The sequence below is a fragment of the Oryctolagus cuniculus genome, chromosome 11 (genome assembly GCF_964237555.1).
Source record: "Oryctolagus cuniculus chromosome 11, mOryCun1.1, whole genome shotgun sequence".
Lineage (NCBI taxonomy): Eukaryota > Metazoa > Chordata > Mammalia > Lagomorpha > Leporidae > Oryctolagus > Oryctolagus cuniculus.
The window spans coordinates 30,850,500-30,869,628 of NC_091442.1; the positions used below are offsets into that span (position 1 = coordinate 30,850,500).

Genomic DNA, 19,129 nt, shown 5'->3' on the forward strand with positions numbered 1-19,129 from the left:
CTGGTCACATTGCCTTGGTTCAGAACCCAGCTCTGCCCCTACTCAGCACTCTGGACTTTAGTGAATTTTTTATCTGTGCCTTGATTTTCTTATCTGTCAGTTGGAAATGACAATATATGCATCTACCTCAGAGTGTTATTTATTTATTTATTTTTGACAGGCAGAGTGGACAGTGAGAGAGAGAGAGAGAGAAAGGTCTTCCTTTGCCATTGGTTCACCCTTCAATTGCCGCCGCGGTCGGTGCGCTGCGGCCGGCACACTGCGCTGATCCGATGTCAGGAGCCAGGTGCTTCTCCTGGTCTCCCATGGGGTGCAGGGCCCTAGCACTTGGGCCATCCTCCACTGCACTCCCTGGCCACAGCAGAGAGCTGGCCTGGAAGAGGGGCAACCGGGACAGAATCCGGCGCCCCGACCGGGACTAGAACCCGGTGTGCCAGCACCGCAAGGCGGAGGATTAGCCTAGTGAGCCGCGGCGCCGGCCTTACCTCAGAGGGTTATTAATAACCACAGTAAGTTATTATATTTAAAATATTAGAGCCATTCTTGACACTAAACTTATAGTACTCACCATTATCACCACATAAATATGTACTTTCTCAAATGTATAATGGAATGCTTAGTTAAGATAATTGACTAAGAAAGTAATTATTGTTTTAATACTTTTATATTTCATAGGATGAAATAGAAAGAAAAGGAAGTATTTTGGTGGATTTTAAAGAACTGACAGAAGATGATGAAATAACTAACTTAATACCAAATATAGCAACTGAACTAAGGGATGCACCTGAGAAAACCTTGGCTTGCATGGGTCTGGCAATACATCAGGTAAATACCTGTTTCACACACTCTTGTCAGAATTATAAAGGAAGATTTCACAGTGATGGTACTTTCTTTAAAAGACATTTAAGTTTTACTCATAGATCTGGGCTAGAATTGAATGGTTGCATGCTGTCTTGTCTTGAAAGACTCCATTCATTCTGTATTCAGTAGTTTACTTAAACAGAACATTTATTCCCAACTTATTTTAATTAATCTAATTAAAGATTGTACAGAAATTAAGCCCTGATTTCAAGGAGCTGTACAGTCTCAAAGGGAAGATGAAGCAAGATGTCGTGGTGTTATGAGGTATGAACTTGGGGCAGAAAAGACCAACCTCAGCTCCAGATTTTGTGACATAAAGGCAAATAATTTAATTTCCTTGAATATCCCTGTGTATGAAGTGGAAACAGTACGTGCAGTGCCAGCTTGAGTCCTTCTCAGGGTCTCATGACAGGATACATGAAAGCATTTTTGAGGCTAGCAGACATAAATGCTTTAAGCAGATCTTGGGATAGGCACAAAGTGCTGAGTGTGTTCAGAGGTCATGATAAAGACCCAACTGTTGGGGAGGAAAGGGGAATGCACTAAAGCTGGAAGGGGTTATGACAGGTCTTGGAGGGCAGCTAGAATTTGAACATACAGCAGAACAGCTAAGGGCATCCAGGTGCAAGGAGCAATTCATCACAAAGATTTGTGTGCTGCTAGAAACCCTAAAGTAGAATCCTTGGCTGTTGTATTCAGGCTTTTCTGGCTCATTATCTTCCCATATGCAAGTTGCCAAATGCTTTCCTTTCTCTTTCTAAAATATCTCTTTTAGGGGTGAGTGTTTTGTGAGGCAGTTTAAATCACCACTACTTGGGATGTTTGCATCCCATATCAGAGTACCTGGTTTAAGACCTGGATACTCTGCTCTGACCCAGCTTCCTGCTGATGCATACCCTGGGAGGGAGCAGATTATGGCTTAGGTACTTGGGTCCCTGCCACCCATGTGGGAGACTCAGCTGGAGTTCTGGGTTCCTGGCTTCTGCCTGGCCCAGCGCTGACTGTTGGAGCATTTAAGAAGTGAATCAGCAGATGGGCGATCTTTATCTTTCTCTCTGCCTTTTAAAAACAGTGAAAATAAATAAATAAAATTCTTAAAAAATACGTCTCTTAAGCCTACCTGCTTTCTATCCCTCTTAGGCTAAGCCTCCTTTATCTTTCTTAAACTGAAACAGGATCTCTCCTTGGAAATTGTGGTGACTCTAGTGACTTCTAAGTGAAGTCCAAATCCTTTATGGAACATTGGAGACTTTAAGTGATCAGGCTTATGTTCATCTCCCAATATTGTTTTTCATTCACTACAATCTGACTAAGCTGACCGCCCTCCAATATTCTCTAAACACTCCTGCCTCTTGTATGTGCTGTCCTTTCAATGTAGAATTCCCCTCAGCTTGGGGCTGGTGTTGTGACATAGTGGGTAAAGCTGCCATCGGTGATGCCAGCATTCCATAAGGGTCTCAGCTGCTCCACTTCTGATCCAGCTTTCAGCTGGGAAAAGCAACAGAAGATGGCCCAAGTTCTTGGGCTCCTGCCACCCATGTGGGAGATCTAGGTGAAGCTCTTGGCTCCTGATTTCAGCTTGGCTCAGCCCTGGCTGTTGTGGCCATCTGGGAAATAAACCAGCCAATGGAAGATCTCTCTCTTCCCTCCCTGTCTCTCCCTCTCTCTTAATTCTGCCTTTCAACAAAATAAATGCATGAATAAATAAGTAAATCTTTTTTTAAAAAAAAGAATTCCCCTCACCTTGTGTATTCAAATTCTTTGAGCCAAGCTCTCTGTGTAAGTCTTTTTTCTCATGATCTCATGATCCTTTTCAAAACTAATGGTATTTTGTCCATAAATCTTTACAGTCCTTATAACAATCATAGCTGTATAAAGACTGCTTTGTATACAAGTAGGTGTTTAATATTTATGTAGTATCAGGTGCCAAAGGAGTGTGCATTGTGTATTTTGAAGATCATCTTTATTTTCTGTCTTGATTATTCAGTGAATATGGAGAAATTGAAATTTTTATTTATTTTAATTGAAAGCCAGAATACTGGCTTTGGGGGCTACTATAAGAACTTTTAATATTAAGTTTGGTTGCAACAGAAGGTAACAGACAAGGATGCTGGAGTTTTCCAGTCCTGGGACAGCAAAATCCTAAGGTTAAACATAAATCCACTGTAAAAGAGGTAGTCATAGCTAAATATCACATTTTTAATGGGCTATTAAGGGTTCTGTTCTGAACTGTTTATGTTCATAAACTTTGTGTTTTCTAAAATTGAGTTCTGCTTAAAGAGGATATTTTGTTTTTCAGCTTTTGTTTAAATGCCTGTTGTCTTTAGGTACTAACTAAGGACCTAGAAGGGCACGCAGCTGAATTAAAAGCCCAGGAAGGATTGCCTAGTGATAGAGAAACAATGGTAAATGTACCGCACGTTCATGCAAGGTGAGGAGTTTGTGGGTAGCCAAGTGTTATGTAGAATAGACCACTAAGAGAATGAGAACCTTGTTTTATAAAAAGAAGGAAACCAGAGAAAAGGTTATGAGTGCTTTTGCTATCTGGTTGATAGTCTTACCTAAGTGAATCCACTGAAAATTACTCAAAGAGACCATAACAGAAATCAACATTTTAATAATTTGATTTGAAAAGTTTTGGTAAGCATTGGTTTTAGATGTGTATTTGTCAAAACCTTCTTGAGTAAATTTATAAACTTTGTAACATATTCAGAGGATTTATGTTGTTGAATTACTAAGTTTTTACTAGACACAAGGGAGTAAGTGAAATTATTTTGGTTTTCTTGAATTCATCTTTGTTGTATTTTAAGATTTTAAATTTGTTATATAAATAAGGTAATCATCACAGTTTTATTTCTTTTTCAGATTTTATGGAAGACTTTTTCCTAACAGTTCTTTAAAAAAAAGTTAGAAACTCAAAAGTTGTTGAATCGTAGATTTCTTTGTGACATTATTATTATTTTAAGATTATTTATTCATTTGAAAGGCAGAGAGACAAAGATCTTGCATCTATTTGTTTACTCCCTGAATGCCCACAACATCCATAGCTGGGCCAGAGCTAAGCCAGGAACCTGGAACTGAATCTGGGTCTCCCATGAGGGTGGCGGGTACCAGAGTGGGACAGCTATGACCAAAATACTTGAGCCATTACCACTGCCTGCCAGGGTGCACAGAAAGCTGGGACTGGAATTGAGGCTAGGATGCTATTGTCTTTTTTTTTTCTTTGACAGATAGAGTTAGTGTGAGAGAGACAGAGAAAAAGGTCTTCCTGCCGTTGGTTCACTCCCCAAATGACCGCTACGGCTGGAACTATGCCGATCCGAAGCCAGGAGCCAGGTGCTTCTTCCTGGTCTCCCATGCAGGTGCAGGGACCCAAGCACTTGGGCCGTCCTCCACTGCTCTCCTGGGCCACAGCATAGAGCTGGACTGGAAGAAGCAGCCGGGACCAGAACCCGGTACATGCCCATATGGGATGCTGGTGCCACAGGCGGAGGATTAACCTAATGAGCCACGGTGCCAGCCTGGGATGCTATTGTCTTAAGCAGCCTCTTAACCACTGGGCCAAATGCCAGCTCCCTTCCTTTTTTGACAAAGTTTTTCCCCCTAGAGACAGTCTATAGAATATGAAGAAAAGGGAAGGCTTAACGTTTTTAATTTTTAAGAATGATTTAGCTCTTATGAGATTTCTGATATCTAAGAGGATGTAGTTTGAAAATTCTTTAGTTGCTCCCAAAAGGAACTTGTGAAATACAGACATCCTCATTGTAAATTTATGGATAAACACGTTCCTGTTTTGTTTTAGAGTTTACAACTATGAGCCCTTGACGCAGCTCAAGAACGTCCGAGCAAATTACTATGGGAAGTACATTGCTCTGAGAGGAACAGTGGTTCGTGTGAGCAACATAAAGCCTCTGTGCACCAAGATGGCTTTTCGTTGTGCTGCCTGTGGAGAAATTCAGAGTCTTCCTCTTCCAGATGGAAAGTACAGTCTTCCCACAAAGGTGATGTGCTCTTTAACTCCTTTTTTATGTATCATCCCGGTAAGGAAGGCAAATCAGTTGACAGAAAACATCTGAAATGGTTTTGAACACAGAGCTTATTTTCTTTTCAGTTTTTAAATTATGAAATACTTCAAAGTACAGAAAATACAGAAATAAATAAAACATTCCTATACTTACCACCCAAAATTTACATTTTGCAGCGTGTGCACACACACATATATTTATTTATTTTTAAAGACTTAATATTATTCGAAAGGTGGAGTGACAGAAAAAGAGGGAGAGATAGAGAAAGATCTTCCATCTGTTGGTTCACTACCCAAATGGCTGAAGCCAGGAGACTTGAACTCTATCTGGGTCTTAAGTACTTGGGCCACCTTTTGCTGCTTTCTCAGGCACAAGGGCAGGGAGCTAGATTGGAAATGGAGCAGCTGGGACTCAAACCAGTGCTCCAGTAAGGGATGCTGGTATCACAGGTGGTGGCTTAACCTGCTGTGCCACCATGCCAGCTCCATCCAGGTATATTTTTAAAGATACAAAGCATTACTGTCTCTTATTTACCCTTTGTACCCTTCTCAGAAACAGTCACCATCTTGAAGTTAGTATGCATACTTTCTATTCATTATTTTGACTTCATAGGCATAGGCAATATACATCAAGTTTTCTTTCTTTTATTTGCTTCTCCTTTTTGGAAGTGATATGTTTTGTTCTTTTTTTTTATTAGCTTTTTTTTTTTTTTTTTTAAGATTTATTGTATTTATTTGAAAGACAGTTACAGAGAGAGGTAGAGACAGAGAGAGAGAGGTCTTCATCCACTGGTTCACTCCCCAGATGGCCACAACTGTCGGAGCTGAGCCAATCTAAAGTCAGGAGCCAGGAGCTTCTTCTGGATCTCCCATGCAGGTGCAGGGGCCCAAAGACTTGGGCCATCTTCTACTGCTTTCCCAGGCCATAGCAGAAAGATGGATTGGAAGAGGAGCAGCTGGGACTAGAACCAGCACCCATATGGGATGTGGGCCCTTCAGGCCAGGGCTTTTACATGCTGCGCCACAGCGCTGGACGCTTTTATTAGCTTTTTTTAAAAAAGATTTATTTATTTGAATGGCAGAGTTACAGAGAAGCATAGGCAGAGAGGGATGTCTTCCATCCACTGGTTTACTCCCCAGATGGCTGTGATGGCTGGAGCTGGGCCTATCCAAAGCCAGGAGCTTCTTCTAGATCTCCCACATGGATGCACGGGCCCAGAACTTGAGCCATCTTCCACTGCTTTCTCAGGCACATTAGCAGACAGCTGGATTGGAATTGGAACTGCCAGGAGTTGAACCGGTACCCATATGAGATGCTGGCATTGCAGACAGTGGCTTTGCCCACTACGCCACAGCACTGGCCCCTCATTAACTTTTTTAAGCAATAGGTTTTTGTTTGTTTTTGTTGTTGTTGTTTGCTTTTTTGTTTGTTTTGAGGATTTGTTCTATTTATTTGAAAGGCAGAGTTACAGAGAGAGCCAAAGAGAGATCTTCTGTCCACTGGTTCATTCCTTAAACAGCTGGGCTGAGCTGAGCTGGGGCAGGCCAATCCAGGAGCCTAGAACTGCAACTAGGTCTCCCATCATGGGTGGTGGGGGCCCAAGTTACTTGGGTCATCTTCTGCTGCTTTCCCGTGTACGTTAGCAAGGAGTCAGATCAGAAGTAGAGCAGCTAGAACCAGCACTTATATGGGATACTGGCATGGCAGGCAGTGGCTTAACCTGCTGTGCCACAACACTTGCCAACATAGAGTTTTAAAGTTATTTTAAAGTAAGCAATATCTGTATATCCACTATTATGAGCTGGCAAATAATTTTTTTAAAGATAGAATTCTCTCTGTTCCCCTGCTCAGTTCCATTCCCTTTATTCTGTTCTCGAAGGCAGCCACTATTTTGAAATTTGCATGTATTCTTCAAGTCTGCATTTTTATTCTTGATTGTAAATAGGGTTAATTTTGTTGTGTTTGTATAAATGACATAACAGTATATAACATTTTGCACCCCTTTTCACTTGGTTATTTTATAGGTCTACTATTTTAATATGCACCTAACTCCTTTTAGTTACTATAGAATATTCCTAAATAACCACTGTTGGTCCATTCTGGTGGTGGTCATTGGTGATGTTTCCAGTTGTTCACAGTTAAAATGAGGCTGCAGAAGACATCCTTGTGCATAGCAGAGAAGATTGTAACTTATAGGCTATACTTGTTTGTGACTCCATCAGACACTACCAAATTACTTTCCAGAGTTCTGGTCCCTAACACCCCCTACAGGTATTTTAAGCATTTCTCATTTCCCCATAATTTAATTAATGCTTGGTATTGTTAGTGTTTTTGATTTTTCTAGCCTGCTGGGTATAAAGTGGTATTTTATTTATAATGTGAATTTTTAGGGTTTTTATTATGGTTGAGCATCTTTTTTTTTTTAAAGACTTATTTGTGGGTCTGGCACTGTGGCACAGCAAGTTAAGCCATTGTCTGCATGTGTCAGCATTGCATGTGGGCGCTGGTTCAAGTCCTGGCTGTGTTACTTCCAGTCCAAGTCCCTGCTAATGTGCCTGGGAAAGCATCAGAAGATGGCCCAAGTGATTGGGTCCCTGCACTCACGTGGGAGACCCAGAAAGAAACTCCTGTGTTTGGTCTGGTCAAGCCCTGGCCATTGCAGCCATTTGGGGAGTGAACCAGCAGATGGAAGCTCTCTCACTCTATCCTTCCCTCTCTGTGTAATTCTGACTTTCAAATAAATAAATAAATATTTGTTTTTAAAGTTTATTTTGAAAGTCACAGAGAGAGAGGAGAGAGAGATCATCCATCTGCTAGTCCACTCCCCCGATGGCTGCAATGGCCAGGGCTGAGCCAGGCCAAGGCCAGGAGCCAGGAGCTTCATCTGAGTCTCCCATGTCTGTGGTGGGGATCTGAGTAGGACCATCTTCCACTGCTTTCCTAGGCCATTAACTGGATCAGAAGTGGAGTATCAGGGGCTTAAACTGGTGCCCATATGTTATGCCAGCATTACAGGTGGTGGCTTTACCTGCTATGCCACAACGCTGGCCCCTGGTTGAACATCTTTTCATACCTTTATTGGTTATTCAGTTTCCTTTATTGAATTTTCTGTGTATATCTTCTGTTCATTTTTCTGTTTACTGGTTAATTCATAGAATTACTTTACATATTCTAGATACTAATTACTGATTAGATATTTGTACATAATCAGTATCTTCTCCAAGTCTTTGGTTTATCTTTTAATTTTGTCATGTTTTTTCTGTTTTTGTACTGTTTTTACCTTTTAAAAAATTATTTACATATTGAGAGCAGAGTGATAGAGACAGAGAGCTAGTATCGCTTATTTACTCTACAAATGCCCCCATGTTGCTGGAGATAGGCTAGGGTGAAGCCAGGAGCTGGGAGCTCAGTCTAGATCTCCCACTTGGGTGGTTTCAGTGACCCAGGTACTTCAGCCATCAACTGCTGCCTCCTGGAATGCGCATTAATAGGAAGCTAGAAATGGGAGCAGAGCTGAGCTCAGTCAGGCACTTTGATATGGAATGCTGGCATCCCAACTGGCTTCTGTCACACCGCGCCAAGTATCTGCCCGTTTTTCCTTTTGACATGGTCCAATTGATCAGTCTTCTCCCTCATGACTTTGGTGTTCTGTGCCCTGCCTAAAAAGGCTTCCCTCACCTGAGTAATATAACATGCTTCTGGCATCTACTTCTAGTGCTTTTGTATTTAGATCTTCTGTCCATCTGGGGTTTAATTTTGTGTATAAGGTAAAGCTAGAGATCTAGTTTTACCTGAAAAACCATTTGTCCTGTCACCATATGTAGTGAAGCCTTTTGTTGCCTCTCTTGTGTGATGCTTCCTCTGTGGTATACTGTGCTTCTGTAGAGGTGGGAGTCTGTTCATTTCATTGGTCCTGTACAAGCTCCATATGGTTTTATTCATGTTGGGCATACTAAAACTTTAGATAAGGCAGGGTGGTATGCTGTATCCATTATTTTCCTGAGTTGACTGTACTGTCTTTGGACTTTAATAAATTAGACATTAATTAAATTTTTATTCATTTAGAGGTCAACTCCTAAGTAACTCCTTGAAGAATTAGGAATGGAAACAGTGTTTCTGTTTGAAAGCACAGGGCTGCTTTCTCTTATGGGAAGCACAGAGTGTTAGATTCAGTTGTAAGTTCTGAATACTCTGGTATTGATAAGTGGGTATCATCTATACTTTCTTGGCTTAAGGCTCAAGGCAGAACCTTTAACTCAGAGGCCAGAGTTTAGATCTTGATTTAATCCAGGTATTTTCTGTAGATAGTATCTGTTCAGAGTATTTCCATGCCTTCTAATGAAGTGAGTCCCAACACTGACTCCTAAATGACGTGGTGGAGGTCCTGCATGTGTCTGAACTGCAGTGAATTAAGTGACCAGAAAGATGGCTGTTCAATTTGATCTGTCACTGTTGCTGTATTAACAGATCACCCTATAACTTAGTGGTTCAAAATAACAGTAATCATTATTTATCACAATTTCTGAGGGTCAGGAGATTGGAAGACTACTAAGCTCAAGATCTCTTGTGGAATTTCTAGTCAGGTGGTGGCTGAAGCAGGTATAGTAAGGTGGCTGACCAGGGATCTGTCTCTCCTCCATGTGGTCTCTGCAGAGGCTGGTTTTGGCCTCTCACAGTATGGCAGTCCAGGAAGTTCATGCTGCTCATGTGGCTGTTGATAGTCCCAAAGCAAGGATGTAGTTGATAGGTAGAAATGGTTTTCCCTTATATGAGCTAGCCTCAGAAATTGTGGCATCACTTGTGTCACATTTTTTTGGTTTCTAAGTGAGTTACAAGACTGCCCAAGTTCCAGGACGGGAAATTGGACTCCATTTCTTGATAGGGGAGAGGCAAGGTTCTAGAAAAGCTTGAGCAAAAATGTTGTCTTCATTTTTAGAAATTCCTGTTTGCCAGTTTTTGAATTTGTAAATGATCTCAAGGTCCAAATGCCAGACAAGTGACTTGTGAAGCTTGAACACAGTCTGCCTGTATGTTGATTGCTGCCTCTGTAACAATCAGTATTATTATATTGTACTACAAACAGTGTAAAAGGAGGCTAGGGGACAGGAACTGGTGCCTGTGTGGGATGCTGACATTGCATTCAGCAGCTTAACCCGCTACGCCATGACACCGACACCTAAGTGAAATATGTTAACTAGGATTTTCCTGAGATGTGATTGCAGTGTATTAGTGTCTGAATGTGAATGATTCCTGTTGCAGTGTCCTGTGCCTGCGTGTCGAGGGAAGTCGTTTACTGCTGTCCGCAACTCTCCTCTCACAGTTACAATGGACTGGCAGTCGATCAAGTAAGCAATCAGACTAGATTGTTAAATAAATAAAAGACTGAGTAAGTCTATAGTTTTATTCTGTTATACTGTGATTTTTTTTTAAATCTGTAAACAATGAAGTATATAATAGGTTAATTTGATGAGCAACTTATGTGTTAAAATGATAATTGTCTTTATTTGAAATTTATTCTCTGTCAGATTCCAGAAAGACTTCAGTATGCAATTATTTTGTCCTGTTACTGCTAAAGAATAGTTTGTTTTTAAATCTCAATTATGTGGTTCACTGAGTTGCACGTAGACCATAAACAACGCTATATGTTTCATTCATATGGTTTTTTTTGCTGTAGAAGAAAGGTCTTATGCCTGCCATATTTAGCAAATTCAATTTATGTTTTTTTCTGAGGCTTAGCTTGGGATGGCCTTGAGGAATTACTCATCTAGTGCACCGAAACATTTGTAAACATTAAGGTGACAGCCTTATAATGTGTATCAAAGCCTTACAATTATAGCAGTTCCTGTTCTAGAAGCTTATCTGATAAAAAGTCATGATATTATGCAAAAATAATTTGCTGAAAGTATATTTTCATAATGTTGATAAAAATTGGGAACATCAAGGGGCCGGCGCTGTGGCGCAATGGGTCAAGGCCCTGGCCTGAAGCGCTGGCATCCCATATGGGCGCCGGTTCTAGTCCCAGCTGCTCCTCTTCCAATCCAGCTCTCTGCTGTGGCCTGGGAAAGCAGTGGAGGATAGCCCAAGTCCTTGGGCCCCTGCACCCATGTGGGAAACCCAGAAGAGGCTCCTGGCTCCTGGCCTTGGATCAGTGCAGCTCCCGCTGTTGCAGCCATCTAGGGGGTGAACCATCGGATGGAAGACCTTTCTCTCTGTCTCTACCTTTCTCTGTTACTCTGTCTTTCAAATAAATAAATTTTTTAAAAAATTGGGAACATCAAAAGAAAATGATTACAAGAAGTCTTTTATTTCACTGGTTGTTCAGAGTGATCTCATATTTAATTTTTAAAGATTTATTAGGAGTTTTTTTTTTTTTTTTTAAGAATTTAAGTCAAAGTTACACAGAGAAATAGAGGTAGAGAGAGAGAGATCTCCCATCCGCCAATTCACTCCCCAATTGGCTGCAAGGGCCAGAGCTGCGCCAATCCAGAGCCAGGAGCCTCTTCCAGGTCTCCCACATGGGTTCAGGGGCCCAAGGACTTGGGCCATCTTCCACTGTTTTCCCAGGCCACGGCAGAGAGCTGGATCAGAAGTGGAGCAGCCAGGTCTCGAACTGGTGCCTATATGGGATGCCTGCACTGCAGGTGATAGCTTTACCTGCTATACCATATTACCAACCCCGAGAGATCTTTTATCTGCTTGTTCGCTCACCAAATGGCCACAAAGGCCAGGGCTAGACCAACCTGAAGCCAAGAGCCAAGAACTCCATCTCCCATGTGGACAGCAGGGGCTCAAGTACTTGAGTTATCTTCTATTGCTTTCGCAAGAACAGGGAGCTTGATCAGAAGTGGAACAGCGTTCATATGGGATACTGGCATCACAGGTGGTGGCTTAACCTGCTGTGCCACAGTGCTGGCCCCGATCTCATATTTTAGTGTATACCATATTTAGACTAAGTTTATTGCTTAGCAGTTTATTTTTCATAAGCTTTTAAGAGCTGATTTGTTTCCTTTACCATTTCAACATAATTTTCTGTTCTTTCTTAAATCTGCTGTGGAATGCCTGGAATCCACCACTTGTTTAAATACATACATACATACATACATACATATATACATACACCTTTCTGAGCTGTACTTGAGCCTGGATCACTTCAGACCTACTGCCCTGTTTCATTTTGGGAATTTCTGCATTGCTTTCCTTAGACTTTATCTTCTGTTTTTGAAAATTCAAATTTTGTTTTTCTAAAGAATATTTTCAAGTAAATATTCAGAAAGTGCATGAGAAATAAAATGTTCTGGGTCTTTACATGTTTGAAATTGTCTTTATTTGGATCTCAGCCTGGGTAAGATTTACCTGTCTACTGAGATTTATTTTGTTAGTTTTCTCTGCTGGTGATGAGAGGTGTGATTTTAGTTTCTTTGAGGGGACTGTGTGTTGGTGAGCTTTTTATCTTCGTTGTTCTGAAATGTGAGTGTACATTGAGCGGTGTCTTCACTGCTGGTGCCTTTGTTCTAGAACTGTCACCTCTGCACTGTTGGACATTTTCCTTTTCTGGGTGCTTTCATCAGATGCATTCCTTGCAGTCTTCCTCTGACTGAATGTTTCCCTCACCTTTTCATTTTCATTGGCTTTTTCTTTTTTAAACATTTTTTTAAATTTATTTATTTGAAAGGTAGAGTTAACAGAGAGAGGGAGAGACAGGGAGATAGAGAGAGGGTGAGCTTCCACTGGTTCATTCCCCAAATGGCCTCATTGGCTGGAACTGGGCTGATCTGAAGCCAGGAGCCAGGAGCTTCTTCCAGGTGTCCCACATGGGTGCAGGGGCTCAAGCACTTGGGCCGTCCTCTGCTGCTTTCCTAGGCTCATTAGCAGGGAGCTGGATCGGAGGTAGAGCTACTGGGACTTGAACTGGCACCCAAATGAGATGCTAGTGCTGCAGGTGGCGGCTTAACCTGCTACACCACAGTGCTGGCCCTGTCATTGGCTTTTTCTTGTATCCTTTCTGTAAGTTTTTGCTTTGTGTGTGTGTGTGTGTAATTTTCCTGATTTCACACTTATTTTCCATATTTCCTTTTTTTTTTAAATAGCAGCTTATTCTTGTTTTAGGGTAGCATTTTTAAAAAACTGTTAAGACAGTCTTTTGGTTAGTTTTTAGTACTCTTCTCCCCAAATTATTGCCATTTACCCTAAAATGTGTGGTGAGAATTAGAGTAGATGGGGAAGATTATCTTTGCTGTTTGATAGGTAGCAGTTTGTCCTCTAGGCCTCACCCTTGAATAAGGACCTGAGGATTTGACATCAAATTTTGTGTTATGAATGTGTTTTTCAGTTGGGATTGGACTTCTCAAAGGGTTTTTTTCTGGAGCTTTGATACCTTCACTGGACTCCCCTTACAGAAGGGAAGGCCCATTTCCTTAGAGCAGTGCTCTGGTTTTTGCCAGGTGGTAATGCCCTCTTTCTTTCCTTACCTGCCTGTCCACTCACCTTCCAAACAATTCTGCACAGCCATTCCATGGCTTGTCTTTCATCTCTCTTGTCTTCTCCCAGCATCTTCTTCTGCTCTCCACCCTGCCACCTCCCACTTGGAAGTTTGTCCAGGATTGTGCAGAGAACATTGGTTGCCACTTCTGTTGTACCCTTGTAACTTTTGCCTCTTTCTGTTCTGGGCTATTTTGTTTTATCCATCAGTATTTTCCCATTTGCTATTTATAGTAATTTCATCAATATCTGATTTGCTGGTGATAACCTCTGCATACCCCAAAACTTCACTCTTAGTGACTCTCATTTCAGTGAACACTTGGAGGGAGGCTGCACAAATGGGGAGCTCATTCTGCCATCCTAAGTTGAAAACCACTGAAGTAATTTTAGAATCATTGTTGAGCTTTTCTTAAACCAATGGGCCCTTTATCCAGCCCTGTAGACCTGAGTAGTTAATATGTTGAAGAAGCAACCTAAAATTTCCTAACTGCCTACTGAATTTTTTAGAATTCAGGAGCTGATGTCTGATGATCAGCGGGAAGCCGGTCGGATTCCACGAACGATAGAATGTGAACTTGTTCATGACCTCGTGGATAGCTGTGTCCCGGGAGACACAGTGACTGTTACTGGAGTTGTCAAAGTCTCAAATGCTGAAGAAGGTAAGGCATAATCTGTCCTCACTTTGCTCTCATTAGTGACTTGTCAGTATTTATCTTTTGTCTTTTTAAGATATTTTTGAATCTTAAATAATTATGGAAATCCTTGCTGGTTACATAAAGCACAACTTTTCCTGTAATATAAAGGTTTATTTGTAGCTCACTATGACTTTCTTTTCCATTCTAGTTGAATTGTTATAGAGAAAGTAAAAATACTAATTACTGTATTTATTACTTTGAATTTATAGGTTCTCGAAATAAGAATGACAAATGCATGTTCCTTTTGTACATTGAAGCAAATTCTGTTAGCAATAGCAAAGGACAGAAAACAGAGACTTCTGAGGATGGTTGTAAGCATGGAACATTGATGGAGTTCTCACTTAAAGAACTTTATGCCATCCAAGAGATTCAAGCTGAAGAAAACCTGTTTAAACTCATTGTCAAGTATGTATGAGTTTATCTTAAGGTTTATCACATCCATGTGTGTTGGAGGGAGCCTCTTGGATACAGGGTAAAAACTAGGCAAAGTGGCTGGCAAACTATAGTCTGTGAGCCAAATCCATCTTCTATCCATTTTGGTATAGCCTATGAGCTAACAATGATATTTGTATTTTTAATAGCTGAAAAAAAGTCAAAAGAAGAATATTTTATGACACATGAGGGTCAGGTTTCAGCATGCATAAATAAAATTTTGTGGGATTGCAGCCCCAGCCATTCATTAACATAGTTTCTGTGACTCTTTTTGTGCTTCAGTGGTAGTTGAGATGTTGAAAGAGAGAACATACATATGGCTCAAAAGCATTTATGCTTTGGCTCTTTACAGAAAAAGTTTGCTGATCCCTAGTTTAAATAGTAAGGAATACTTGCCTTCTCACACAAGAAGGTTGTTACTCCACAAAAAAAAAAAAAAAAAAAAAAAAAAAAAAAAAATGAGAGAGCAGTGAATAGCAAAGCCATTTCAGTTGTATTTAGAATATTATTTGTTTACTTATAAAAACCAAGAGCAAGATTCAAATAGAAACCACTTAAAGAGGCAGGCATTTGACACAGCAGTTAAGTCACTGCTTAGTATGTCTGCATCCCATAGGAGTTTCCTGCTAATGCATACCCTAGGAGGTAGTAGGTGATGGCTGAGATACTTGAGTCCCTGCCACCCATGTGGGAGCTCCAGATTGAGTTCCAGACTTCTGGTTTTGACCTGGCTCAGCCCTAGTTGTTTTAAGAATGAATTAGCAGATGAAGGGTTTCTGTCTCTCTGCCTTTTGAATAAAATAAAAATAATTTTTTTAAAAGTCACTTAGATTCAGTAAGTGTTTCATCTTTATTTCCATATTCTTGTCATACAGTGAAGAAGAAGCAAAGTAGAGGTGTTTTTGCTTTAGGGGTTAAGAGCTTTTCTTTGAAGCCAAATATAAGTTAAAGTCCTACTTTGGCCATTTACTTCCAGTAATGTCCCTTTCCTGTTTTTCAACTTAAAATGGTAATTGTAAAATGTACATGAGCAGGTAATTCTGAAGATTGAATTAGATTTTATAATATACTTAGCATAATTAACACAACATGCTGTTATTTTTTTTTTTTATTTATTTATTTACTCGAAAGTCAGTTACACAGAGAGAGGAGAGGCAGAGAGAGAAAGAGAGAAGCCTTCCATCCGGTGGTTCACTCCCCAGATGGCCGCAACGTCCAGAGCTGCGCCAATCCGAAGCTAGGAACCAGGAGCCTCTTCCAGGTCTCCCACATGGGTGCAGGGGCCCAAGGACTTGGGCCATCTTCTACTGCTTTCCCAGGCCATAGCAGAGAGCTGGATCGGAAGAGGAGCAGCCGGGACTAGAACCGGCGCCCATATGGCATGCTGGCGCCTCAGGCCAGGGCTTTAACCCACTGCACCACAGCGCCAGCCCCAACATGCTGTTATTTTTGATACTTTTTGACAATTTTTGGGGGTAATTTTGGAGAAATAAGGGAAAGCAAGAAAAACTGAATAATAGATATACTGAACAGAGGGACTTAAAGAACCGAGAAGGCTTTGAAATGCCTTGTATTAGAGAAGTAAATCTTGGCCTGCTTTCCTGTTTACTTAGGCTTTGGGCTCTAGGGGAATCTGACACTTTTTCTTTAGTCTTAAGCTGACTGCTCACGTGTACATAGAGTTCCTCAGGAGTGCTTTGTTCTTAAACCTTCCGAGGCTTCCCTGTGAGTAGTCCTTGGGATCCCTCCTGGGGAGAAAGGGGCCTCTGGCCTAAGGTGGATGTGATCTGGGGGTGAGTGGTCTGTGAGAAGGCAGCCACCAGCAACCTGCATGATCCGAACGCCTCTCTGTTTCCTCTTCCTGGTTATAAACTGAAAGTAAATATTCTCAGTGGTTCTTCTCTGCCATAGTTTTAGAAGATAAGTTAATATGAAGAACTGTTTGTGGTCTCTGCATCAAAACTAGAAGTTTTCATAGACCTCCATTTATTAATCTAGCAGAGGTTGGCAAGCTAGGCATGCAGGGTGTTTTTATAAATAAAGTTTTATTAGAACACAATCCCACCCATTTCATTTGTATATTGTCAATAGTGGTTTTCATATTATGTTTAGTGGTTGTGTCTGAGACATAGTGGCCAAAGCTGAAAATGTTTACTTTAGGGCCTTTAGGAAAAAGGTTGTTGGTCCCTGCTAGGTACAAATGGAGGACCCTGAAAGAAGAATGGAGACAACAATGGAGGTTATGTTTTACTTTTGGTTGCTTCAGAAGCCATGATTTGGGTAAGCATTTATTTGGGAGGTGATCTCAGAAACACTGGTAAAGGCAAAGGAAAGTAATATAAAGAAGGGGTGACAGTCAGCAGATGGTCCTTTAATGAGTAGGTTCCCACTAGTATCTGAGACCTTCGGAGTACTCCGCTGTGTAAAGCTATCCTCAGTATTTTCCAACAAAGGTCTTATATTTGAGGCTGCTCCCAGAATGATATAAAACACTCCACCACATCTGGCCTGCTTCTGATGGTTTTGTGGCTGTAGAAACCCCTTTGGCAGATAGGTACAGGTGCTTGGTAAGACTCCAGCAGTGAGTATGCAAGAAGATGCATAACACTTGTCAAGGCAACATGGACAGGAGGCCAAACTTCTATGTCTGCATATATGAAAGTTGGGTAAAGATTCAGATTTTACTCCTGACTGTATCTCTTTTCTTCCTTATTTTTGTTTATTCCTTGTTTATAAAACTGAGAGATTTAGATTTACTTTATATTTGTATTAGTTTGATCTGACCCTTTGAATTGAACTGAAAAGGAAATGAAATTTTATCCCATATTAAAATAATTGTATACTGAGTTCACTCTGATCTCAGTTCAGGGATGTGGCTGCGCAGGTTTATTCATGTAAAATACAATATAATCCTGCATACTGAAGTGGTACATAATCCATGATTATGGTGCATTTTAAAAGAGTAGCTTTGAGGGCCGGCGCCGCGGCTCACTAGGCTAATCCTCCGCCTAGCGGCGCCGGCACACCGGGTTCTAGTCCCGGTCGGGGCGCCGGATTCTGTCCCGGTTGCCCCTCTTCCAGGCCAGCCCTCTGCTGTGGCCAGGGAGTGCAGTGGAGGATGGCCCAGGTGCTTGGGCCCTGCACCCCATGGGAGACCAGGAAAAGCACCTGGCTCCTGGCTCCTGCCATCGGATCAGCGCGGTGCGCCGGCCGCAGCACGCTGGCCGCGGCGGCCATTGGAGGGTGAACCAACGGCAAAAGGAAGACCTTTCCCTCTGTCTCTCTCTCTCACTGTCCACTCTGCCTGTCAAAAAAAAAAAAAAAAAGAGTAGCTTTGAGACCAGCATTGTGGCATAGTGGATTAAGCCTCTGCCTGCGATGCCAACATCGCTTATGAGCTGCTGCACTTCTGATCCAGCTCCCTGCTGATGTACCTGAGAAAGCAGTGGAAGGTGGCCTGAGTACTTGGGCCTCTGCCACCCACATGGAAGACTGAATGAAGTGCATGGCTCCTGGCTTCAGCATGCTCCAGTCCCAGCCACTGTAGCCATCTGGGGAGTGAACCAGCTGATGGAGAATCAATCTCTTTTTCCCTCCCCTCCTCTCTCTTTCTAACTCTGCCTTTCAAATAAATACCGTAAATCTTTATTAAAAAAATTCTATAAAGCTCAACAGTGTGTATGTTTGGTTACTTTAAGATGCTTTACAAATATCTCAAACCAGCATGATTTTTGTAGAATTCTTCCTTTTATAGATTAACCAAGAGTTTTGAAAAATTTACTGTAAGAATAAAATTAGAGTTATTTGAGGGAATGAAATTATTTTGTATTTACTCTTTTTGGTATAAAGCAAATTAAGCAAGTTTTAAAGCAGGTCTTCTAATGGATCAAAAAAGAGTAAGTTAAATGGGGCCTTCATTGTGGGTGGCAAGCAAAGCTGCCAGCTGCAATGCTGACATCCTGGATGGGCGCCGGTTCGAGCCCAGCTGCTCCACTTCCAATCCAGCTCCCTGCTAATGGCCTGGGAGAGCAGCGGGGCATCACCCATGTTCTTGAATCCCTGGCATCCATGGGGGAGAACTGGATGAAGCTCCTGGCTCCTGGCTTTGACCTGGGTCAGCCCCTGCCTGTACAACCACTTAGGAAGTAAACCAGCTAATAGTAGATCTCTTTCTCTGTTTCTTCCTCTCTCTCTGTAACTCTGACTTCGAAATAAGTACATAAATAAATAAATATATTTTTAAAGAGTAAGTTAAAATTTATAATTTGTGTTTTATTTTTCAGCTCACTTTGTCCTGTCATTTTTGGCCATGAAGTAAGTATTTTATTTTATCTTCACTCAAAAAATACATAAAGTTGGCAATAATAGTAAAGACTTCACAAAAAAAGCAAATTTTTTGGCTAGCTTCTCATATTCTAATATGAATCTTTATTCTCTGTATGTGAATGGTATGGGAGGCAAACAGCCTCTAGTAAGAAAAAGTTGCCTATTGATTAGAGTTCATAGGAGTGGGCTTCTTGCAGTGTAACTGGACAGTGTCTTCAAGCAGAAACTAATATATTTTTGTGGAATGGATTTATGCCTAGCAAAGTTCATCTTTACTTAATAATTTCTAAAATATACTCTGATTTTTTGCTT

The 19,129-nt window shown here is 41.3% G+C and overlaps 1 protein-coding gene across 5 annotated transcripts in view; it reads left to right on the plus strand.

The window, feature by feature from the left end:
* The window catches only part of MCM8 (minichromosome maintenance 8 homologous recombination repair factor), a 55,730-nt gene that overhangs the window by 6,312 nt on the left and 30,289 nt on the right, over window positions 1–19,129 (plus strand). For all 5 annotated transcript variants that reach the window (XR_011379987.1, XR_007919658.2, XM_008256292.4 and 2 more), the window contains exons 5-11: window positions 676–825; window positions 3,189–3,292; window positions 4,664–4,862; window positions 10,146–10,231; window positions 13,872–14,023; window positions 14,269–14,464; window positions 18,775–18,805. Coding sequence is in view for 3 of the 5 variants with exons in the window: in XM_008256292.4 (XP_008254514.2) it covers window positions 676–825; window positions 3,189–3,292; window positions 4,664–4,862; window positions 10,146–10,231; window positions 13,872–14,023; window positions 14,269–14,464; window positions 18,775–18,805 (918 nt within the window). In the remaining 2 variants the exon portion in view is untranslated. The remainder of the gene's footprint in view (window positions 1–675; window positions 826–3,188; window positions 3,293–4,663; window positions 4,863–10,145; window positions 10,232–13,871; window positions 14,024–14,268; window positions 14,465–18,774; window positions 18,806–19,129) is intronic.